At 45.0% G+C, this 26,103-nt stretch overlaps 1 protein-coding gene across 1 annotated transcript; it reads right to left on the bottom strand.

Annotated features, from left to right (window-relative positions):
• Positions 1–12,628: 12,628 nt before the first annotated feature.
• LOC141620696 (uncharacterized) lies at positions 12,629–22,146 on the bottom strand. The gene is made up of 5 exons (XM_074437501.1): positions 22,108–22,146; positions 21,594–21,733; positions 13,030–13,216; positions 12,851–12,943; positions 12,629–12,766 (listed from the first exon to the last, which is right to left on the bottom strand). The coding sequence occupies exons 1-5, from the start codon at positions 22,144–22,146 to the stop codon at positions 12,629–12,631; spliced, it is 597 nt and encodes a 198-aa protein (XP_074293602.1).
• Between the last annotated feature and the right edge of the window lie 3,957 nt (positions 22,147–26,103).

The raw sequence follows: 26,103 nt of genomic DNA on the forward strand, positions 1-26,103 counted from the left end.
GCAGCAGGTGCTGCGCCTCTTCCAAGGGACGCAGTGGCTGCTGCGCCTCTTCTTAGGCCCTTCTTTGCATGATTTACGTATCTTTTTTATATCTTTCCGAGATTCACTTCCAAAGAGTCTCCGAAACCCTATTCCTCCGTGTGATTAGTATAAATAGGAGCCTTCGCTCCTCATATTTCTCACGCGAGTGTCCGCCCTTCTCTTCTCCCTTTGCATTCTAGACTTCGTTCTTACTAATTGGCGCCTACGTGCTTGGACTTCCGACCACATAAGCTCGGATCTTTCCGGGTACCAGCCTCTCCATTGCAAGACCGACCAATTTGACCAACTACACTTAATCAATCTAAATTGATCAATCGTTTTCCTCTTACGAGGGCACTCTTTCATTGCATTCGCGTCGAGCATTCACTAGTCGATACTTAGTTCATCTCGTTCCGTCAACATGTAAGTTTGAGGGTGTATAATTCTCTTTATTTACTGTATTTTATTTATTCATCGTTGTAAGGTTTATGTCGAAAACATCTAATTAAAACCGATTTCTAAAACCGTGCTTTAAAACCTGTTTTTGCGGATTTCCAGAAGACAGACGTCGAGAAAAGACGCAGCAACTGCTGCGCCTCTTCGAAGGAGCGCAGTTCCTGCTGCGCCTCTTCGTGAGGCTGCCGCAGTTCCTGCTTCTTTTCTTCTTCCTCCGTCTTCTGTGATTCGTGTTTGTCTATTTGTTTCTGTTTGTCTTTAATAATTCGTTCGCATAATAGCATATAATTCACATGTATATATTCATCATCATTAATTCACATGTTTTAATTCATCATTGATCCGACTTAAATCTCAAGTAATCAATATTTGCGGGTTTTCGTCATTAATATTCAATCCGAGTTTTAGAGATTCGATTTCGTCATATTGAGTTTCTGGAATTTATCTTTGGTATATTTGCATCCATGTTCATTGTTAATTCGTCATATTCATTATGTTTAGTCTAATCAATTAATTAGTTTGTTTAGTTGTTTATTGATTCATTCATTAACATCGTCCCTTCATGTAATTAATCCCTTTTAGCATCTGTCTCATCCATGTTTTACTGTTTTTATGACTAATTCATATGTAATTAATGCATTAAATCACTTTCATCCGAGTATTATTATCAATTAACCATTAAAATCATCAATTGACATTAACGATTTGCAGTTCCGGCTTCACAGCCAGAACTCACCCTTGGAACAGACGCGGCAAGAATCTGCGCCTCTTCGCAGGGCGCGATCTCTTGTTCTGTTGAGTTGAGTTACGTCTCGAACTCCTTCTCGCTTTGACCTAGTTTATTTAGTTTACGTAATCAACTAACTAATATTCGTATTATCACCTGATTTCCGTTAATTCATTTATATATTTCTTTTATTCCTTTTTCTCAAATTATCCGTTTTAAGGGTGTTTTCGACATAAATCATCTAATCCGTTGTAATTAATGTAATTTTCTATTATTGTAATTTTTATTATTGTATTTCTTTTTGTTGTATTTCTTTTATTGCTTGTCTTCACATGTCAATTAACATTAAATCCAACTTCGACCCAATTGTATGATTAATTAATTGTTCAACCGACTTAGTTAATTTTCACATGTTAGGATTAATCTATGGATGTTGCATTGCATGCATATAGCCGACGATATATCGAGTATGAATAAACTTCCCTAATCATTAGTAGAGGCCGCTATCGAGGCGGGCGGGATTAGGTGTTCGATCAAAAGAGCTTCCTAATACGTACCCTCACCCCTTACTCCAGATCTCTGTGAACACCCGTGTTCATTGGCATCCACGAGAGTCATTCTAGACATAGAATGCTAAGGGTAATGATTGCTTAGTGTTCATGTCACTACTTTGTGTCTTGACATGACATGAGGTATTCGAACGGTTCCAATTTCCCATAAAAATTGGTGGCGACTCCTTACAAAATGCAAACGCTTGTCCCTCGTTTCTCACCAAGCGCCCCCGTGGGCGGCCCGCTGTCCACAGTTTGGCGACTCCGCTGGGGATCATACACTTACGTGTAGCTAGGGTGAAACTTGAACAAGGTTAGGGAATAAGTTTGTACAAGACAATTGTCGGTTTTCATAACTCGGTCTTCCTAGACCGTTTTATTCGGCCTTCCTAGGCCCAACCCAACCCATTCGACCAATCGTCCCGTCTAAACGGTCCTAATTCCTATTTGGGCCTAAGGATGGATAGCGATTGACGTCATCCATACCATGATGCTTACTCTTGTTTGTGTCAAGGGCCTTCACTACTTGAGGAAATGGACTAGGAATCGGCCTTACTCTTGTTTGGCACGAGCCTCTCCACAGACTTCGGGTTTGATGGTTCGGTATGGCAACCCACCCTTTTAAACCAAAACCCTTTTAAATGCACTCAGCATCCCGTTATAATGCTTGTGTAAATGTGTAAACCTTACGTGATCACCACTTCTAAACAAAACCATGACGAATTTTCAAAAAAAAATCAAAACTCATTTTTCAAACAAGATTTTCGAAAAAAAAAAAGTAGGCCTTCAATTAGCGCAAAATCCGGTCAAAACTCTGTCCGTTTGTCAAGTCAAAATTCGGGCCACAAGCCCATTTCAAAACCTCACTTCGAGTCCACTCCTGCAACTACACTACAGTTGGCTAGGACACACATTTTCAAAGACCTTGTCTTTCTTCAAAACTCACCCAACACAAGTGGCACACACCCACTTCACGAGTCAAAACTTTTCTTCTTTTAGCAAGTGTAATAGAATGGTCGATCGTGTTTTGATTCGTCGCCAATCTCTTATCCAGTTTCCAAGATGCCTGGGTCAAGTGATGAAACAAACCTCCAGCAAATTCAAGAAAGTAGTGATCGAATCCTAGCCGCGATAGCCCAAATGCAAATCACTCAAGAACAAACCTATGACCGCCTTGAACTTATCGAAGGCCGTATCTTTGATGTAGAGGGAAGGTTGCCTCCCCCTAAAGGTGAAGTACTACAATTTTCTGATGACGAGTCTAAAGATGAGAATCCTGCCCTAGGGACAACCGCAGCTGAGAAAAGACTCCAATACCTAGAGGAACAATTGATGTACCTTAAGGGGGATGACATCTATATGGAAAACAATCGCAAGTATGAAGCCGTCAATTCCAAATTGCCTACTAACTTTAGCATGACGGATATCCCTAAGTTTAAAGGACATGAGAACCCTTTGAACCACATCCGCGCCTTCAAGGACTACATGTCTATCAAAGGCATCAAACCCGAGATGTTCTTAAGGATCTTTCCTTCATCTCTTGACACCATTCCGAAGCAATGGTTCTACACTTTGGATCACAAAAGGTCGCTACTTGGGAAGACGCCGCGATCGAATTCTCAAAACAATACGCGGATAATGCCGAGATCCAAGTCAACATGCGTACCCTAGAGGTTCTTACCCAAAATGAAAAAGAAGGATTCACCGACTTTCTAAGTAGGTGGAGGAAGACTAGTACTCAACTAGTTGAACGCCCGGATGAGGCCACTCTTGTGGAAAAGTTCGTGGATAATCTCAAGCCCATATATGCCAACCATTTGAGATATCAAAACATCAAGACTTTCAAGGACTTAACCGTACTAGGGACACGAATTGAAGATGACATCCGCAAAGGACTCTTGTCCAAAACGGTAGGTCGAGGATATCAAGGGTCCACAAGTCGTTCCTACGGCTCTACTAGCAAGACCGACGAAGTTAACCTTCTCGAGCCATCCAAGAAAACTAGCCCACCAAGGAAGTTCACAAACCTTGGGGATACATACTCCAACGCTCTAAAAAGGCTAATGAAGCAAGGTAAACTCCAACCCATTGGACCTACTCCCGAACCTGAAAAGAAGTCCAAATTCTGGGATGAAAACTCTCTTGTGAATACCATAGGGGTAAAGGGCACGACACAGAAAAATGCTACAAGTTGAAACACGTGCTTCAAGATATGATCGAAGATGGTCGACTTCCAATTCCACCAGGAGGTAAGCCCAACAACACTCAGAATCCTCTTGGAGTTCTAGTGATTACAAGTGACGAATCTACCTTAGATTGCTCACATCTCATTTCTCCCACCGAAAATGAAATTCATGCAATTGAGAAAGAAAGGCTCTACTCTACCATCTCCCCTACCATTTCCGACTTCATCGCATGGGCAAGGAGTGTAGATAGACAAGTGTGGGAATTAGAAAACATGGTAACGACCTTACGCAACCCCAATGCAATGCCTAAAGAACGTGTACCATTGATCTTCTCTCAGAATGCCACTATGCAAGAAGTAGTCGCCGTGGTCGATGGACTAGTCGATCAAATCATACAACTAGAAAGTGATATCATGAGAATGAAAGAACTAGCTACAGTCAATGGGGTTTGGGCCGATGACGATGAAGACGAATACCTCATTGAAAACTCCTTAGTCAAGGAAATAGTCCAAAATGGCGAAGACCAAGATGTGGATCACCTAACTCGTTCGGGTCGTCCATATCAAAACACTACTCAAAACGGTCCAACCAACGTCATCACGCCAAATGATAACGAAGACGACCCCACTGATCATTTGCTCAAGCAATTACGAGAAAACCAAGGTGATCTTTCAGTCGGCAACTAGTGGCAAGCTCATTTCCGCATCGCCAAGCTTTACTGCAAGCTTTGGCCAAATTGAATGTAGCACATAACTCCACTCTTGAAGATGTAGTCAACTTGGTCTTCCAAGAACCACCGAGGCTAAGTAATCCTATTACTTTCTCAGACGAAGACTTGCCACCTTTTGGCGCTAGTCACAACCTTGCTCTATACATCACTGTCATCTGTCTGAAGAAGAACGTGCCAATGACTTTGGTAGATGATGGCTCCGCGGTCAACGTCATACCCCTCAAAACGGCATACAAACTAGGCATGAAGGAGTCGGATTGGACTCCCACCAATCAAGGTGTACGTGCATATGACGGTACACGACGAAAAGTGGTCGGACTTGCTAGCCTAACCATAGCCACGGGACCAATCGAGCGAAAGGCTAATTTCCAAATAGTGGACATCGAAGCTTCATTCAACATACTTTTGGGAAGACCTTGGATTCACGCTTCCAAAGCGGTAACATCCACCCTCCATCAAAAGATCAAGATCCCACTAAATGGCAAAGTTGTAACGATCACTTCGTCACCCATCAAGGCGATAATTGAGAAGCAATCAAACAACCAAGTCCTTGCGGATCCCATATACGAACTTGGGGGATTCCAAAGTGTGAGCGTCATAGAAAGTGAGTTGGCACCCTTATACTATAATCCCTACTCCAACTTGGTGGTCAACCACATACTCAAGTCTCAGGGATACTTCCCTGGAATGCCTTTGAACCCAATCCGGAAGAACACCTTCGCACCATACAAGAAAGGCAAGTCGACAAGGATACCACTTGGACTAGGATACAAACCCACAGCCGAAGAAGTTCTCGAAATGCTCGCTCAAGTCCAAAATCGCAAATACGTGGGAGTCCAAATGAGACCATATCTCCCCACTCTAAATGGGTACTTCGTTCAAGAAGGAAGTTCAGAACTCTTCCATGGATTTCCCGAACCTTGGCATTATCTTGAGAAGAAGTTAGCCGGAATCGAGATCTTTCACGATTGCTACTTCATTCCTCCCGAAACGGTTCCTACCGTCAAAACCCGTCAAGCACCTTGCTTCGACGAACAAGTTGTTAGCCTCTTGTTTGGGGAGGACCGATTCATTAGGGCCGCGCAGGATGAGATCATTACTATGATACTTCAAGACGATCGCTTCAACCCCACCGCGTTAATCACAGAAACCGACACAAAGCAGCAGAAAGGATGGAGAAAATCTATCAAATGGACCAACAACCAAGGAAGACTCTTCAAGCTCACTCTTTGGAGAAGGAGAGATGTTCAAAGGAGAACGAGGAAGACGACGAGTTCGAGTCGGAGTCGGAGTCGGAGTCAGAGTCGGAGTCTAGAGAAGTCATTAGAGAGTCTACTCCTGTTGTCATCCCCACTCCCCTCGTTTCTCCTAGCTTAGCCTCGAGTAATCACAGTAGTTCGGGAAATGCCCCAATTACTGTTCCCTTGCCGCCACTGACCATGGATCAGTTGGCTTCTTTGTTTCAACTTTACTCAAATCTTAACATGAATAAATCAGGTTCTGCTTACTCTGTGTTCTTTCGAGTGCAATTCGATTATGATGATACCGAGGATGACCAAGACCGGACTTGACCGAAATACCTCCTACGTAGCCAAAGAAATATTACGGGGGAAGGGGAAGGGGGACCAGTAATAGAGGACACCGAACCAATCAACGTAGGAACCGAATTAGAACCCAAAGAACTTAGGATAGGGACTACCTTGAGCTCTACCGAAAGGGCCGATTTCATAGACCTCCTAAATGAATTCAAAGACGTTTTCGCTTGGTCCTACAAAGACATGCCAGGGATCGACAGGGATATCGCCGAACATAGGATTCCTATTAAACCGGGTTTCAAACCTGTGAAACAGAAGCTTCGACGAATGAGGACAGAATGGGCTCTAAAGATTAAGGAAGAAGTTGATAAGCAATTCAAAGCCGGGTTCATCAAAGTTTCCGAGTACTCTGACTGGGTAGCTAACATAGTACCTGTGCCCAAAAAGGATGGGAGAATCCGTGTTTGTGTTGACTTCAGAGACTTAAACAAAGCAAGTCCAAAAGATGACTTCCCTCTACCCCACATTGACATATTGGTGGACAATACTGCAGACCACGCATTACTATCCTTCATGGATGGGTATGCGGGATATAACCAAATCAAGATGGCCATGGAAGATATGCACAAGACCGCTTTCGTCACCCAATGGGGAACATATTGCTATCTGATAATGCCATTCGGATTGATCAACGCCGGAGCTACATACCAACGCACCGCAACTACACTCCTACATGACATGATGCACAAAGAAGTTGAGGTATATGTAGATGACATGATCGTCAAATCCAAAGAAAGAGAAGGACATATTGCAAAACTTCGCAAGTTCTTCGCAAGGCTACGAAAGTACAACATGAGACTCAATCCTCAGAAATGCACATTTGGGGTAACATCCGGAAAACTCCTGGGATATGTCGTTAGCCAACGCGGTATAGAAATAGATCCCTCGAAAATCAAAGCTCTGATCGAAATGCCACAACCTCAAACAGAAAAAGAAGTCAGAGGATTCCTGGGAAAGGTACAATATATAAGTCGATTCATATCGAAACTTACCATGATTTGCGAACCTATCTTCAAGAAACTCAAGAAAATAGACCACACCATGTGGGATGATGATTGTCAAAAGGCGTTTGACCGAATCAAAGAAATATTGGCTAAACCACCAGTGCTCATGCCACCACAACGAGATCAACCTCTTGGTTTATATCTCACAAGAATCGAAACCGCCATGGGTGCTATCTTTGGCTCAAACTGTAGGAAGGGAAGAAAGAGCTATTTACTATCTAAGTAAGACGTTCTTGGAATATGAGTGCAAATACTCGCAACTCGAAAAGACATGCCTCGCTCTTGTGTGGGCAACGAAGAAGCTACGTCACTACATGCTTAGCTACTCCGTCAAGATATATTCCAAAATGGATCCAGTCAAATACCTCTTCGAGAAACCCGTCCTCAACGGACGTCTTGCAAGGTGGACTACGATGCTCTCGAAGTCGACCTCAAATATGTCCCACTGAAAGTCATAAAAGGTCGCGCCGTCGCCGAATTCTTCGCAGAGAATCCTATCAACGACGCGCAAACCATAGATACTTGGTCGTTTCCCGACGAGGACATACTTCAAACAGACGTGGACTCTTGGGATCTATACTTTGATTGAGCATCAAATTTAAGAGGATTCGGAATAGGAGTGTTGCTCATTTCTCCTGAAGGTGAGCATACACCGATTGCTGTCGAACTCGACTTCGAGGTGACAAACAACGCTGCAGAGTATGAAGCTTGTCTCATCGGATTACAAGCGGCAGTAAGTTTAGGAATCAAAAACCTCCGAGTACATGGGGATTCATCACTGATCATCAATCAAGTTACAGGATCTTGGAAAATCCGAAGCGAAAGCCTCGCACCCTATCAAGCTAGAATAGACCAAGTGGCTCAATTCTTCGATCACGTAACCTACTTACACCTACCTCGAGAGGAAAATCAATTTGCAGACGCTCTTGCGAAACTTGCATCTTTGATAAGTATACCAGATCACATGGTGGAAATGCCTTTGTGCATCGAATGACGATCGGAACCGGCTTATGTCCACCAAATCACCAATGAAGAGGAAATCGCGCAGGAACCCTGGTTCCAAGCGATCCTAAATTTCAAGCTCAATGGTACCTATCCACCGGATATAGACAAAAGGGGACAACGTGCTATACGCCTATTAGCTTCCCAATACATCCTCATGCAAGGAGAATTATACAAAAGAACACCTCTTGGTGTAATCCTACGTTGCCTTGATCATTCACAGGCACGAAAGGTGATGGAAGAAGTCCACGACGGAGAATGCGGTCCTCACATGAGCGGGCCCATGATGGCAAAGAAAATCACACGTTTAGGGTATTATTGGACCACCATGGAATCTGATTGCATCAAATACGTGAGACATTGCCACAACTGCCAAATCTTCGGGAATGTACAACACGTCCCTCCTTCGTTGCTATACACGATGACATCTCCTTGGCCATTTTCCGCATGGGGAATTGACATAATCGGGAAGATAACCCCAGCCGGAACAGGAGGTCACTGTTTCATTCTAGTAGCGATTAACTATTTCACCAAATGGGTAGAAGCGGCTTCCTACACTGCTCTTACGGCTAAAAATGTGGCAAAATTCATACAAAACAACATCATCTGTCGATATGGTTGCCCACATGAGATCATCAGTGATAACGGGTCACACTTCCAAGCCGAAACCGAGCAATTGCTAGCCAAATATAAGATTAAGCATCACCACTCTTCGCCCTATAGACCACAGACTAACGGCGCGGTAGAAGCGGCAAACAAGAACGTTGTCACAATTCTCAAGAAAATGACTGACAACTACAGAGATTGGCCAAGCAAGATACCCTTTGCTTTATGGGGATATCGTACATCAGTTAGGACACCCACTGGGGCTACTCCTTTCTATTTGACCTATGGCATGGAGGCCGTACAACCAGTCGAGCTAGAAATACCATCCTTGCGTATTCTACTCGAAAGCCAAATCCCTGAAGCCGATTGGAAGAGGGATAGATATGAAGAACTCATCCTCCTGGATGAACGTCGGCTACGCGCCTTACACAATGTCCAAACATATCAAGCACGTATCAAACGAGCTTTCAACAAAAGAGTTAGGCCACGAAACATCAAAGAAGGAGACTTAGTACTCAAATCGGTTAGAGCTCTTTTACCTGTCGACCCAAGGGGAAAATTCAAACCTAATTGGGCAGGACCATACCTAGTCAAATCCATACTCCCAGGGGGTGCGGTTAGAATCATAGACCTAGACGGGAATGAGTTCTCAAACCCCACAAACCTTGACCAACTGAAACGATACTATGCCTAGAAGAGGACAAAAACGCGCCTCGCGTAAACCCATGTGTCGCTCTTGTGGCACTAAATAAACGGCCCTGGCCAAGCTGAAATAAGCTAAGTGTCACTATGCTCTTGCATTTTGACAAGATTGTCATCCTCATATCGTCAAATAAACTAAATTCGCACCTTGAGAACAAGCAAAAGCTCATGCTTATTTTCTATGTTCATTACAAGCTCTTGCTTCGAACAATTATTCTTTTACATTTACTCGAACTACGCGCAAGGGTTTGATTTCGCTTTCTAAGTGAATACGTAGGCAATCCTTCACAGGATTCAACCCATTATACCTAAAATGTAAATAGAAGGACATTTGCTTTGCATTTAAATTCGACAAGAATAATAAAAGAAAATCACAACGGTTTCATAACCATTTAACCTTTTTTATTCCATTCATTTTCTAATAATAATAATACGATACATAATAAATAGAATAGGCTAGGATTCTAAAAATCCCTCCTTTTTATTACAACAATAATAATAATACTCAAATAATAAATAAAGACTCGGGCTATTCTTCCATCTTCCCTTTGCCCTTGTCATTCTTGTCATACTTCTTGTCACGACCTCGGGCCGGGCGCTCTTGCACCACTTCAGACCTAATCACCAACGGTCTTTCCCGAGGCCTGACTCTTCCATTCTTGCCGACCACCACTTCCGTAACAGGAGTAGTCTTTGATTTCTTCGAAGGATGAATGACCTGAAATCCAGCTTCTTCTTCTCCTTCTGTCAGATGCTTCTCCTTCTCTTTCTCTCCCTCGCGCACCTTATAGTCAACAGGCTCGCGTTTCCTCAGTCTCTCGCGTTCTTCCGAAGTTGCAGCCTTTCTCCACCTCAGATAGGAATCCGACACCCACAAAGCATTGGCGGAGAAGCTCAAGAACCACATGTTCCTTTGGGCCCATTTGATAGCCCACTCTCTTCGGCTCTCGGTGGTAAGCGCTACGGCGATCTGCGGAACAGTATCAAGCCTCGGGATGGTGCGCTTCACCCGACTTGCCTCATCAATCTTTCCGGAAAGATGCATACCATGAACTCCAATCCCGGAATACGCACGGACCTAGTGGGATCCAAAGAAGACACTCCGAAGAATGGACTTGAGGTGCCACCATGGTACGACCCATCTAATCAACGGGCCATCATCATTCTTGACTTGTTCTTCCAATAGTCACAAACACGAGTGAAGTCCACCATGTACAACCGCGTCCTCATCGCAATCATACGGGAGTGATAGGAAAGTGCATGAACTGGGGCTCGGCGATCGGAGCTGTTCCATAAGCCAAACCTACCAAAAGCGGGTATTAGACACAAAAAAAAAAAAAAAAAAAAAAAAAAAAAAAAAAAAAAAAAAAAAAAAAAAAAAAAAAAAAAAAAAAAACGAAAAAGAAAAGAAAAAGAAAAAAAAAGGTGTCTTTTACTCGTAGGATGACGGGACTCCCCGAAATGGCGGATCGCGGTTGGATTTCCTATTATCCAAACCTAAGATGATCTCCCCTAAGCACAAGCAAAGCGGGCTCTGCGCGACTCCATTTGCTCGATAAGACCCAAAAGACGGGGATCACCCTGCAAATCTTCATCAACGTGTCCATGAAAGACATACACATGTAGCAAACAGAAGCCAAAGGCTCTCCTCCTGGCAACGTAAGAGACTGTGGGGTCAGCTCTGTTGATGAATCGGTCTACAAAGTCCAGCATTCTCACGCCTTTCGGGGTAACCAAGCGATCCACCTCGAGTCTAGTCACTCCAAGCAAGTCTCTGAATTTGCTCTTATACCCTTGTGAAGTGGAAGGAATAGCGGGTAAGTGCTCGGGATCCCACCCACCAATAGCAGCAATTTCCTCCGGAAAAGGACAAATATCACCACCTGGGAACGCGAAAACATGACAATTTGGGTCCCAGTAATCAAGACAAGCATCCAAGAACGGTTTTACAACCTTAATGAGTTTTAAACTCAATAGAGACCCAAGGTTATGAGCACCCATATCGTGCTTCTCGACATTCGAAAATTCATTGGTCCATTCCTTCAAGCGGACCTCCAAAGTGTTCATGATGACAAATTTTCTCTTGAAAATTTATTTTGAGAGTTTTTTATGAGATTAACGGAGAAAAGACGGAAGAATTATATGATTTAAAGCTTCGTCGACGCTTCTATTTATACTAATTTCTGTTTCCAAAATCCGCCAGGAGAGACGGGCTTGGGAACAGGCGCAGCTCCTGCTGCGCCTATTCAAAGCGATGCAGCTCATGCTGCGCCTCTTCCCCAGGCTCACTTTCTGTGATTTCCGCGTTTGGATCTTTCCTAATTCTATAGCGAATAATTTCCTATTCCTACGGGATTTTATTTTGGTAAATACGAGCAGTTTACCATGTTTCAAACTTCCTGAATTCGCGGGCACACATTTCGAGGCGACATCGACACCTTCGCCATTTTCATCGCACTTAATTCTTCTTTTTTATTTTAATTCATTTATTTATTTTTAGGAAATAAAATTTCATTTTAATTAAATTTCATAAGTTTCATTTCTAATTTCATTTTTTTTTTAGGAATTCATTTTCTTTTGTTTTCATTTTTTTAACAAATTTCAACATTTTCATTTCTACACTTATAGATTTCTCTTTTTCTTTTTTTAGGGGTAACCCTCTCTACCGTCCGGTCATTTCCGTCAAAATTTTTGCAAATTTTTGCATTTTTTTGCATTTTTGTATCCTTTGAGTCTCTTTTTGCGCTAATTAAGACCTTATGTGTATAAAATATATGTTTTGCGTGATTTCCATGTGAATTTCGGCAGCATGACGGCGTAAACCGTTGTCTACCAAACCTGTTCAAGAGCTAACCTGCAGGTACAAGCGACACAACCCAGCAGCAAAGGCACTCAGGCCATCATATATACAAATGTACAGCAACAAGCGGGGCTTGCGCCCCGAACCAAATCCAAAGTCCAAGCAAACTGGGGGCTTGCGCCCCAAACAAGTCCGAAAATGTTCAAAATCAAATGTCCAAATGTACAAGTCCACAAAACTACGCAGAACTACTGCTGGGCACCCTCCAACTCAGCAACCCTCGCCATAAGAGCAGCAATCTCGGCGTCCCGAAACTCGAGCTCCCTCGACAAGCGAGCCGTCTCCTCCCGAGACTGGGCCAACTCTCGCTCCAGCTCGCGGTCACCCTGTAAATAAGAAATTGGCTCATGTCAATCAACTCAAACAGAACTGAAAATCAAAAATCAAAAGAAAGCAAACGAGGTTCGTACCTGACGACCCCGACCACCGACGAGTGCCTCGATGGCGGTAGCTCGTAGCCGGTTGGCCACCCTCCAAAGTGCCACGAACCGAGATGGCGCGACCTGCATTTCAAAAGAATTCTCAGTAAAGTAAACAAAGTTCAATTAAATGTGTTCTTACACGAAGGGTATATAAGCTGGAGGCTCACCCTCCGAATCAGATGCTGCCAGTCGTCTAGGCCAGCATCCGTCACAGCTACGTCAAAGTCACGCAACTCGGAGATCGTCGTCCTCCCAGTCGCGTCAGTGTACTCAAGAGTCTCGGGGTACACTGGGGGCTCGACGCCCGCCGCCTCGACCTCCTGCGAAGACAAATAGCTATCATTAACCGATGATCTTTCATCGTAATTCTCGAAATCAAATCAAGAAAAGTAAAGGATACTCACCACTACTGGCCAGTACGCCAACCTCCCGTAAAGGAATGCTGAGTAGTCCTCGCCAGGCAGAAGAAGGTCGTCGCCACTGGCACCAGCCAAGTCCGCCTCCTCTCGGCCTCGCAGGCTCCCCGAACATCGTCCTCGGAGGATCAATGGGAACCGTCAACGCGCCCCGAGAGCAGTGACGAGCCAAACGCTCGCCCAGATACCACACAGGACCCATCGACGTCCACAACAGCAGCCGACTCGGGCTCCTAGGTCGAAGGACCTCAGCAACAAAAGGAGGCGCTCCAGCGTACTCCGCCCAAGGTCTGGGCACCCACTGCGACAATATGAAGGCAAAGATCATTCCTATGATCAAGTGGAAGCAAAGGACATGAAATATGAATACGAGTGGGATACTCACGCTGCTCAGCTGAAGAGCATTCACATCCCGCCGGTACACATTGTGAGAAGAGCGCTTGCTCTTCGTCCTGCACATCACCCAATCCCTCACCACGGGATAGGCCTTCTCCAGCGGCTCTGTCCTCTTCGGCGCGAGACTCGGGAAGTAAGAATACACCCATGCCTATAAAACAAAATAATCAATGACGATCTTTCGTATTTCAATAAGGAAAGGAATTTACTTTGGAAGGTTCATACCTCCAACAGCAGTCCAGGTCCGACAGCGCCAGGAGAAGTCCCCTTCTCCATCAACTCCGGACGAACCATGGCCCTCATGAAGCGGATGAGGACCGCAAAACCAGTGATGACCCGGTCCCAACGCCCTAGGAAACTCGGAGGTCGAAAGAAAGGGAAGAAGCTTCGTCGATAGCCTCTCGCCCTTGTCTCCGAGGTAAATCGAAGACAAGAACCACCAAAGCCACGACGAGCCCTCTGTCACTCGGTGTACTGAGGAGGAGGAGCAGTCTCCCTCCCATCAATCGTCACCGACACCGGGGTCTTCCCCGCAAAGTAGTCTCGGACATAGGTATTGGGTACCAAGCCCGGCACTGCAACAGCCTTCGGCGACAAGTTCCAGCCGATCAACCTCCTCGCCTCGGCCGAATCCGCTCTCATGGCAGTCTCCGGCCACACCATCTCCTCGGTCCCGCACGGCAGACCAGAAATCATGCCGTAATCCTCCAGAGTGACTCCCACCTCACCAAAAGGCAGGTGAAACGTGGAAGTCGTATCCCAGAATCGATCCAAGAAAGCGCGGACCAGGCTAAGGTTGGCCCGCAACTTCCTCTTCACGATATCCCTCCGGCACGAACCAGAGGACAAACGCTCCGCGCTCGATCATGGCCCTCTCCTCCGCCGATAGCTGCTCGTAGTGCTCCATATTTGTCGTGTAACCCGAGAACGACCGATGTTCCCGGCCTCCTATAATGATTGGAAACAAAGCTATCTTTAGTTTTGAATGGAAATTTGCAAGAAGTTTGGACAAAAAGAATGAAAGAAAATAGGTAATGAGTAGTAAATTCTTATTTACCAAGCTCTTCACCGTCTGTAGGGAGGTGACCCTCTCCCCAGCCCACACAAGGTGCCTACTCTCCCGAGTCTCGGCCCACGCAGAGCTCCCCTCGGTGACGACCTCCTCGCCTCGACGTTGGCCCGTCTCGGAGCCTCCTCCTCCTCCTCCTCCGCCTCCTCGTGAGCCTCGTCTCCAGTGGCCATCACCGCGTCGGTGAAAGCCTGCTCTAAAGCCTCCTCAACAGCAGCAACGTCTATCTCTATGGGAGTCCTCCCAGAAGTAGAAGCCCCATCACCTGCAACGTCAAAATAAATTTAGGCCGCGTCACATGACGACAAGCCTTTGTTAAGGAGTTTTCGAGCCTCCAAAGCCCTGAAAACCGCCCTTTCTGGCCATCTTTGGCCATATTCCCGCCAATCCAATCGCTCATGTGATAAATTGGGTCAAAGTCAAGTCCAAGTCAAAGCCTAGTTCTGGGTTCGAGTCGAAAATTCGGCAGCATTTCGTTATAACGACGATTATGCCCTAGAAAGGTGCCCTGAAAAAGTTATCACAAACCAAAATTTCGAGATGGCAGGAAGTTTACCCATCATCCAAGGGTCCCAAATATCAACTTTCACCGCCAATGGGTAATCCTAAGGCTATTTTCGAAGCAATTTACGGTTCAGCTGTAAAACCGTCTCAAAATTCGCTCAAGGGCTCAAAACTCGATGAAAATTCAAAGCAAATACATGGTTATGTTCCTAACATTGCCTACTATCCATTTCTAGCATCAATTTGGCAAAAAAAATCCATTTGGGGGAAAAGCCCCAAATTTTCGATCAAATGGGTTGAAAACCCTAGAATTCGTGGCTCAAAATTCGACAAATACGGATGATTAATGCAAGATTAAGACACATACCTCGATTAGTCATATTTCAAGCAAGCTTTTGAATCCAACCTCGACGGAAATGGTGAAGATTTGAGAGAGAAATTGAAGGAAATGTATTTCGAAATAATAACATAAACCTTCTGATTTCGCGTTTTTTACGCGGAAGTTGCCAAATTGGGGAAAAGACGCAGCAGGTACTGCGCCTCTTCCAAGGGACGCAGCTCTTGTTGCGCCTCTTCCTCACGTTCCCTCCATACGAATTTTCAAAAATTCGTTATGGGTTCGTTATTTGTGGGCCCATCTTTGGTGCGCCTCTTCTTCAACGCTATTGTATTCTTTTGGCCCGTTTCGACGATTTTCTTTCGTCCTGGCCCGCATTTTATCCGCGCGACAGTATTTTGCAGTATTGTCCAAATTCATTTTATCCCGCGCAGCAGTATTTTGCAGTATTGCTCAATTTATTTTATCCGGCGCGTAGTATTTTGCAGTACTGCTCACTCGAAGTTTCTCCCATGACGATCAAGATGTTCCTAGTCGTCGATATATTCCCCAACAAGAGTTCGCTTGAGACCGACGCAAGCAGATTCAACCTCAAGTTTTTGCCAGAGTTCGCTTGAGACCGACGCAAGCAGATTCCCCAGCAGTTTCTACCGACGTCCTGCTACCCTCGATATTATTGTTTCCCCACGGAGTTCGGCAAAGGTGTCGTTCTCCGAAAGTTCCCAAACCAAAGCCTCCTTCCTTAGGTCCGTAAACCCAAAGTTAGGATTCTTACCCCTAGATTCTTAGATCCCAAAATGGCCTCCTTTAGGTTCATAAACCTTTAATGTAACACCCCACGGTAATTGAAGAGGTCCAGTGATAGGCTTAAATGACTAGTGCTTAAAGGGATTGGAAGTACTACTCATATCAACAAAGTGCACTTTCTTTTATGGTCATCCATGAGAAAGAACTCCAAAGTTAAGCGTGCTTGACTGGGAGTAGTCTTAGGATGGGTGACCTCCTGGGAAGGTTTCCGGGATGCGCATAAGTGAGGAAAAAATGCGCTATAAAGGACCCGTGTTGATCTGTGGGCCATGTACACAGCCTGGTGAGCTATCATAAGTAACCGCTCCCGACCCGGTTTGGGCCGGGGTGTTACAAGTGGTATCAGAGCAACCCTGCGACCGTGTGGTGATCGGAGGCAGTTGTTATACGCTCCTGGAGGCAGTGGTTATACGCTCCATTGTGATCACACACCTAGCGGGGAGGATTCTGGGTTAGCGGTTATGCTCCCAGGCGCAACGAGGACGTTGCGTTCTTCAAGTGGGGGTGACTGTAACACCCCACGGTAATTGAAGAGGTCCAGTGATAGGCTTAAATGACTAGTGCTTAAAGGGATTGGAAGTACTACTCATATCAACAAAGTGCACTTTCTTTTATGGTCATCCATGAGAAAGAACTCCAAAGTTAAGCGTGCTTGGCTGGGAGTAGTCTTAGGATGGGTGACCTCCTGGGAAGGTTTCCGGGATGCGCATAAGTGAGGACAAAATGCGCTATAAAGGACCCGTGTTGATCTGTGGGCCATGTACACAGCCTGGTGAGCTATCATAAGTAACCGCTCCCGACCCGGTTTGGGCCGGGGTGTTACATTTAAGCTCCCACACCAACATCCTTAGGTTCATAAACCCATAAATCCTTTTGGAGTTCTCATACCTCAGAAACCTTAAACGCGCCCATTTTAAAACAAGAATTAGTAACCCAGTAGTTCCTAAACTTAACCCTAGGATCCCAATTCCTCTTAGGTTCGCAAGCCTTTAAGTTCCCATACCAGCCGTCCTTTTAGGTTCATATACCCAGGTTCGCACACCTAGCTTCTTTTAGGTTCCCAAACTCCCTAGAGTTCATACACTTCCACCCTTAGGATCACCTTTTCCTTTTAGGATCATATTCCTTTAGGATCATCACTTCCTTAGAGTTCCTATACCCAAACCTTGGTTACCCCTTAAGTTGAACTTACTTTAGGCCTCCTTCCCGTCAATGCTTTCCTTTAGGGCCCCATACCCTAGCACAATCCTTATATATCTTTTAGGTCTTACCCTTAGCTCCTACGCTTACCCTTAGCTCCTATGCACCTCCGGAAGCATCTCGAGAAAGAAGTCTCAGGTATGGTCTCTTCTTATGGCTGGCGAGCCTCCTTACGTAGTCTAATGGACTTTAAACGACCCTCCCCGATAGTCGACAGACTCTAAAATGTTCCCGACGACAGGTCCTTGGTTCAGACCCCTTGAGCCGCCTCGCGTCGCCATAGTCGTCAGGTTGTAATCTTCGATTGACCTGATGGCTATACTTTGACTTTCGCCTTGTCCAAGCCTCAGTCAAAGTGGGGGCTCTGTAGACACCTCGTTTCTGCACCTCCCGCAAACCACCCGGTGATGATTGGGCCGCATGTTTGATTCGCGGAACGATTTGTGACAGTTCGTAAGATTATCGTCAAGTGTTTGCTCAAATATTAATGTCAACCTCTTAGTTGTCATCTACGTCCGGATACGGTCGTTTTGGCAGTAATTAGAGTACATTCGGAGTCCGGGTCAAAAACCGTCTCCATTTTCTGATAATTGTTAAATCCCGAGTCAGAATGTTCTGGAATGTTCCGGATATTTCTATTCCATATTTCACAAATTTTATCTTTTGGCAAATAATATCCCGTAATATTCAAAAGATAATCGAATTATTTCCGTCCTACCATAACTCAAACGCGGAAATCTTTCTTTCCAGAGGAAAACCTCACGGGAATAGACGCGGCCAGTCTTGCGCCTCTTCCAAGGGACGCAGATGGGCTGCGCGCCTCTTCCCGTGCCCTTCTTTGCATGATTTACATATCTTTTTTATATCTTTCCGAGATTCACTTCCAAAGAGTCTCCGAAACCCTATTCCTCCGTGTGATTAGTATAAATAGGAGCCTTCGCTCCTCATATTTCTCACGCGAGTGTCCGCCCTTCTCTTCTCCCTTTGCATTCTAGACTTCGTTCTTACTAATTGGCGCCTACGTGCTTGGACTTCCGACCACGTAAGCTCGGATCTTTCCGGGTACCAGCCTCTCCGTTGCATGACCGACCAATTTGACCAACTACACTTAATCAATCTAAATTGATCAATCGTTTTCCTCTTTCGAGGGCACTCTTTCATTGCATTCGCGTCGAGCATTCACTAGTCGATACTTAGTTCATCTCGTTCCGTCAACATGTAAGTCTGAGGGTGTATAATTCTCTTTATTTACTGTATTTTATTTATTCATCGTTGTAAGGTTTATGTCGAAAACATCTAATTAAAACCGATTTCTAAAACCGTGCTTTAAAACCTGTTTTTGCGGATTTCCAGAAGACAGACGTCGAGAAAAGACGCAGCAACTGCTGCGCCTCTTCGAAGGAGCGCAGTTCCTGCTGCGCCTCTTCGTGAGGCTGCCGCAGTTCCTGCTTCTTTTCTTCTTCCTCCGTCTTCTGTGATTCGTGTTTGTCTATTTGTTTCTGTTTGTCTTTAATAATTCGTTCGCATAATAGCATATAATTCACATGTATATATTCATCATCATTAATTCACATGTTTTAATTCATCATTGATCCGACTTAAATCTCAAGTAATCAATATTTGCGGGTTTTCGTCATTAATATTCAATCCGAGTTTTAGAGATTCGATTTCGTCATATTGAGTTTCTGGAATTTATCTTTGGTATATTTGCATCCATGTTCATTGTTAATTCGTCATATTCATTATGTTTAGTCTAATCAATTAATTAGTTTGTTTAGTTGTTTATTGATTCATTCATTAACATCGTCCCTTCATGTAATTAATCCCTTTTAGCATCCGTCTCATCCATGTTTTACTGTTTTTATGACTAATTCATATGTAATTAATGCATTAAATCACTTTCATCCGAGTATTATTATCAATTAACCATTAAAATCATCAATTGACATTAACGATTTGCAGTTCCGGCTTCACAGCCAGAACTCACCCTTGGAACAGACGCAGCAACTGTTGCGCCTCTTCCAGAGGGCGCGATCTGCTGCTGCTGTTCAGTTGAGTTATCTCGAACTCCTTTCTGCTTTGACCTAGTTTATTTAGTTTACGTAATCAACTAACTAATATTCGTATTATCACCTGATTTCCGTTAATTCATTTATTTATTTCTTTTATTTCTTTTATTCCTTTTTCTCAAATTATCCGTTTTAAGGGTGTTTTCGACATAAATCATCTAATCCGTTGTAATTAATGTAATTTTCTATTATTGTAATTTTTATTATTGTATTTCTTTTTGTTGTATTTCTTTTATTGCTTGTCTTCACATGTCAATTAACATTAAATCCAACTTCGACCCAATTGTATGATTAATTAATTGTTCAACCGACTTAGTTAATTTTCACATGTTAGGATTAATCTATGGATGTTGCATTGCATGCATATAGCCGACGATATATCGAGTATGAATAAACTTCCCTAATCATTAGTAGAGGCCGCTATCGAGGCGGGCGGGATTAGGTGTTCGATCAAAAGAGCTTCCTAATACGTACCCTCACCCCTTACTCCAGATCTCTGTGAACACCCGTGTTCATTGGCATCCACGAGAGTCATTCTAGACATAGAATGCTAAGGGTAACGATTGCTTAGTGTTCATGTCACTACTTTGTGTCTTGACATGACATGAGGTATTCGAACGGTTCCAATTTCCCATAAAAATTGGTGGCGACTCCTTACAAAATGCAAACGCTTGTCCCTTGTTTCTCACCAAGCGCCCCCGTGGGCGGCCCGCTGTCCACAGATACGCTAAAAGAAACGTATACTCAGTGCAGTTGAGACGCAAATCTAGCCGCCTCGGCCACCCGAAGGCCCGGCAGAGGAAGCAATCAATATGTCTACAGATACGAACGCCGTCGCGTCGTTAACCCCGACGGGGACACAGCGGCCGATACGCTAAAAGAAACGTATACTCAGTACAGTTGAGACGCAATTCTAGCCGCCTCGGCCAACCGAAGGCATGGCAGAGGAAGCGATCAATATGTCTACAGATACGCTAACATGTTCACAACGGCGGTTGGGAAGCGCAAATCGGACGCCTCGGCCAGACCGAGAGTGAAAGAGGAAGCGACCAACATGCCAACATGTTTAAAAAAAAAAAAAAAAAAAAAAAAAGACGAACACAGTTGAGATACACATTCTAACTGCCTCGGCCAGGCCGAAGGTAAAAACGAAAAAGCGCTCAATTAATAACGCAAGAAGACAAGTGAAGTATGGTGATCAAAAAGCCCCGGCCAAGCCGAGGGCCAATAAGACAAACTTTATTGAAAATGATTACAAGGAAAATACAGACGACGGTCGTCCCCATTGGGATAGCCTAAACACAACCTACCAAAGTTTTACAAAAAACAAGGAAAAGAAAAGCAAAAGGTTACAGACATATCATTTGAAGCGCCAAAAGATGGAAGGGAGGAAAGGCTTAATAATTGGCCCCCGAACAGCTGAAGCTGTCCGAGATGCCAGGTGAGTCTGGTGACGACCGCTCGTCTCCCTATGCCTGTTGCTGCCCTTCATCGGCAGCAGCAGCATCATCTTTGGTGGCCGGCTCAGGAGAAGGCTCGTCATTTTCAAGTGCCTTTAGCCTCTCAGCCTCCTCTCTGGCCTCCTTCACCTTTGCATCGTGGGCCGCCTTGGTCTCGGCCATTCTCCGAGCCGCCCGCCGCCTCCGCCTTCTCAGCCGCTTTTTCCGCAAAGATCGGCCATCTCATCAGTGGTCAAATTCTTGCCACGGGAAGGAGCCTTCAGAACGAGCTTCTTGATTGCCTCCTGGTCGCTTCCTCGGCTGGTCCCTAATTGGGCGCACATGTTAGGGATGAGCTCGATTTGAAGCATCTCAATATCTTTCTCCCTTTGGGCAAGGATAGCCCTTGTGCCCCTATGTGCCTCCGCGAGCCAATCATGAGATCCTTCCATTCTTCCCTCTTGGCAACCACGGCGTCATAACCGCCCTTATACCTGTCCCGCTCCTCCCGAAGCTTGGCAACGGCAGCATCAGTAGCCTCAACCTTGGCCCTCTCGGCCAAGAGCAGCTTCTCATCTTCCTCCTCACGCTTTCGGGCAGCAAGGAGGTCCAGTTTAGCCTTCCCGGCTTCCCCCTTCGCAGCGGAAAGATCAAGCTTAAGCCGTTCGATCAATGGCCCAGCTTGGGCCATGGCCTTTTCTTGCTCCATAATGTGGGAGCCGGCTAGTTGAGTCCACTTCGCCAGCCTCTTGTATATTCTCGTACCCTCCGCCACAAGCTCGGCGGGAGGAACCTTCTGGAGTAAGGAGTCAACGGTGACATTTCTATCACCCGCCTTCTCAGGCTGCTTCTCTAATTGCCGTTCAGTAAGAACGGCGGCTGCCGACGGCGGATCTACAAAAAATTCACACAGCGCATCCATGTCAACATTCATTGACACGTTAGAGAGTCTGTCATCGGGAATGCATAATGAACCAGCTAAGTCTGAACCACAGGTTAGATCCGTACCAGTCTGGACCCTCTTAAATGAAGGACCGGATGAATCATTTTTTTCCCCGACAACGGTAGAAGCCGGCAGTGGCTCTTTTCTCTTCTTTGGAGGAGGAGGGCCCTTGGCAACGGTCACCACCTCCTCGGTGATATCGACGACCTCCACATGCTCCTTCTGGACCGCTGGGGTTGAAGAGGGAGTTGCCTTTGGTTTTCTCTTCGGCACGCCTCCGAGAACCCGTGCCTGAGCCGCCGCCGGATCCAGTGCCTTCAGCTGCTGATCCATGAGGTCAGTGGGCGCCGATCTGCGATCACGAGCCTGGGCCGTAGGGTGCAAATTGACAACGTTCTTGTCCTTATCAAGCCCTATTCTCTCAAGGATATCCTCAGACAGATCCGGGCCAAAACGATCTGCAAAAGAAACGAAGCAAGAGTTAAGTAGAAGAAACAAATAAAAATTCAAAAAGACAGATTCACTAAAAGCAGAGATGGGCCTCACACCGACCCCACTCACCCTGTTCCAGGGCCGGTATGAGGCCGACATGGCAGAGCAGCTCATCCTGAAGAATGATCTGCGTCGGGGGCATCCATCCCTTCGGCGTCCCATTCTTCTCAGCCTCAAACAGCGTCATCGCCTGTTTCTCATCCGCACTAAGATAGACCTTGGCGGCGTCCATTTTAAGGCGTTTCCGGGAGACCCATTTCTCACGCTCCCCATCGCTCTCACACCGTAAATTGACACGGTGTTGGAAGGACCGGGGCAGCGGATAATCCGCCGGTACCTTGACATACACCCACCGCTCCTTCCAGTCCTTACAGGAAGAAAGCTTATCAACGGAGACGTAACCCGGCTCCGTCTGCACGCTGTACCACCCCACTCGACCAGCGACTGACGGTTTAAGGTGATGAATCCGACGGAATAAGTTAACCGTAGGGGCCACCCCCTTGAAGAGACAGAGCCACACGAACCCAACTATAGTCCTCATGGCCAACGGATATAGTTGGGCCACGGCGACGTTCATGGCTTTGATTATGGCCATAACGTATTCGTTCAAAGGAAACCGGAGCCCATACTCCAAGTGTCTGATGTATACGCCTATATGGCCCTTGGGAGGGCAACAGACCGCCTGACCCTCCTCAGGAATAACAATTTTGTACCCCTCGCCGAAGGAAAAGTGGCCCTCGAAAAAAGTTTCCCCGGAACAACTGGCGAACTTGTTGGCCCAAGCCCGATCAGGTTCGATCTTACAGGCGTCGTCGTGATCCAAGACATACGGCCTCCCCACATTAGGACGAGTCCTTTCGAAATCATCACAGTCATCATCAACATCATCATCCTCATCCTCCCATTCCTCCAAAACTTGCGGATCAACGACAGGAGAAGGAGACCTAGGACTCCCGGACCTTAGCGGGACGGCGGCTAGTACCTCCTCTTCATCAAGACGCGACGGGGAACCCCCCGGCGCACGGTTACTAGGTCCGGCATCAGCAGAAGACATGGTAGCAACAATTACTTAACAAAATAAGAGATTGAGAAAAATTTGTTTGTTTACCTTGAAGAAAAGCACTAGCCGAAGTAACGACTCTGAAGACTAGAAGAGAAAGAAGCCCTTGAAAGTTTAGAGAGAAGAAAATTTTAGAGGAAATGAAATTGGTGGCCAATTTCAGGGACTAAATGCCCTATTTATAGGGGAAAGCCCATGAAGAAGGACCAATCAGGGCACAGCCCATGAAACGTCAGCCAATCAGCGAACAGACACGTGTCAAACATGCAACCACGGAATGTCAATCGTTGCAACAGTTGAACGTCAATCAACGCAACAGTAACCAAGCGTCTTCAACACGCCCCTTCATATCTCTTTGCCTATTCATCTTCCTCAACAAATTCCTAAGTATCTGTTATCCGCCGGCCACATGATCAACCAAGCTAGGTAGCACCGGCCGGGGGCAATCAAAAACAACCGGCACTCTTAACCCTGGTCTCGGCCAGCGTCACTTTCTTTTCCACATCGGATGCCCTTTACACATCCATGTGGAGGGGGGATATGGTACGGCCTAAGCAGAACCAAGCCAAGATAGAAGAAGCCAGGAAAGGAAATTTCTACTTGCGCAGAATATACGCTCAACACACATCGAAGCCCATACCACGGCATAGACTACGCTGGGGGCAAATTGATGGGGCATATTCTGCACCCGCTGACCGAGTCAACATATTGAGCAAGGTCAAAGATATCCACAGCAAGTCAACACACTTGGACAGCCTAGCCGACTCAGCTACGTCGGCCTGTCACTTGGGTCCCGGCCAGGCAGCTAGCCAGCCGGGGCACATATCCGCGTACTCATGTCCAAGACCCCTCGGCGGCGAGTCAACAGGGTCCGCCGACCTGCCATGGGTCCCTCGGCCGAGGGTAGATCAGTCTTTCCACCTGCTAGCCACATGGCCACTTGGCCACTACGTGACAAAAGGTGAAAGTTTATAAATACTCCTCAACGCTCATTGAGGAAAAGATCCGAAAATCATAACCAAAACACCTCATAATCTGGTAATATCTTCCTTATCTCTCTACAATGTATACTTAGCCAAGTAACACATAACTTATCTCTTTAAGTTCACTGACTTGGGCGTCGGAGTGAGTACGCTCGGCCAAAGCCGAGCCCTCAGTTTGTTCATCGTTTCAGGAGACCGAAAGGAGGATCCAGTCAAAGACATCATTCTACAAGCCACGAGTGGTAACAATACTTGCTTCGGAATTACACCCGGGATGAAGGAGTTGATCAACAATGGGAGAATTATTCTATCAATGAAGAAGATAAATTAAAGGAGATGATAAACTTAAGATATGTAAAAGGTGGTGGTATGGTACGATGATATATAAACGAATGGCAGATTTGGGTTTTCATAAATTAGTAATATTATATGTGAAAGTTTAATACTAATTAATCATGTTAATTCAATTTTATGTTTTAAATTACAAAAGTTTAATAATAGAATTGAATTGTACCAAAACATAAAGTTATGGGGTTAATTTGCACGTATTGAAAGTTATGGGGTTGATTTGCACATAGGACTAAACTATGGATGGCAATGGGTGGGATATGGATGGGGTGAAGCCATATCTATATCCATATCCATTTAATTTATGGTCATCCATATCCCACCCTTATCCATTTAATATATTTTCATCCATCCATATCCATATCCACCGGGTGAAGCGGGTGGAGCGGTCACCCGTTGGATATTTTCATGCTTATAAAATTTAAAGACCATATAGCGTAAAAAAAAATTAAGACGATAAAATTAAAAGGCGTACATCACCAAATAAATCATCTTATATATTGGATTATAGTGGAATAAGCCTAGCTCACATATCTTTTAGCATAAGTTAATTAGACTCAGGCCCCTTGAAATAAGATTAATTCATATAGGTAATGCAAAGCAACTAGATAATAAGTGAAAAACATTGACAAGTCACAAGCCTATAGTTAAACTCAGGCCAACGAGGTTTATATTTTATAACCATGTCTCAATTTTTAACTTCTAGCTCACATATCAGTTAACATATTATTTTGAAACACATATCAAAATTATTTTTAATATTTTTAAAAACTTATTATTAATTTTTCATAAAAATTAATTTAGAATATCCACTGGGTGATTAAGCGGGTGATAGACTATAATCCATATCCCACCCTAAATTTACCCATATCCATATCCCACCCTAAATTCAAAAATAAATCGTCATCCATATCCCACCCATTTAATTTCGGGTGGATGGATATCCACAGGGTCAGGGTGACACTGCCATCCCTAGACTAAACGTATGGGGCTTATTTGTCACTTCTTCGCATGTTTAGAACAATACTCAGTCACTTTAATATTTTTATGTTACTCCATTATACATAATAGAGCATTAAAAAAATAGGCATGTGCATCGCACGGGCATTACAAACTTTCATTTTACCTTTACTTTTATGAATATTTATGAATAAATTTAGGACCGTTAGACCAAATGA

The sequence above is a fragment of the Silene latifolia genome, chromosome X, assembly GCF_048544455.1.
Source record: "Silene latifolia isolate original U9 population chromosome X, ASM4854445v1, whole genome shotgun sequence".
Taxonomy (NCBI): Eukaryota; Viridiplantae; Streptophyta; class Magnoliopsida; order Caryophyllales; family Caryophyllaceae; genus Silene; species Silene latifolia.

What these genes read in the sequence shown, in the direction of transcription:
- LOC141620696 (XM_074437501.1), bottom strand. Translation starts at nt 22,146, where the DNA reads ATGATTCATCCGGTCCTTCATTTAAGAGGGTCCAGACTG. An exon ending in GGCAGCATCTGATTCGGAGG is followed by an intron (nt 12,944 to 13,029) that starts GTGAGCCTCCAG and finishes TTTGAAATGCAG; the next exon opens with GTCGCGCCATCTCGGTTCGT. An exon ending in TCGGTGGTCGGGGTCGTCAG is followed by an intron (nt 12,767 to 12,850) that starts GTACGAACCTCG and finishes TCTTATTTACAG; the next exon opens with GGTGACCGCGAGCTGGAGCG.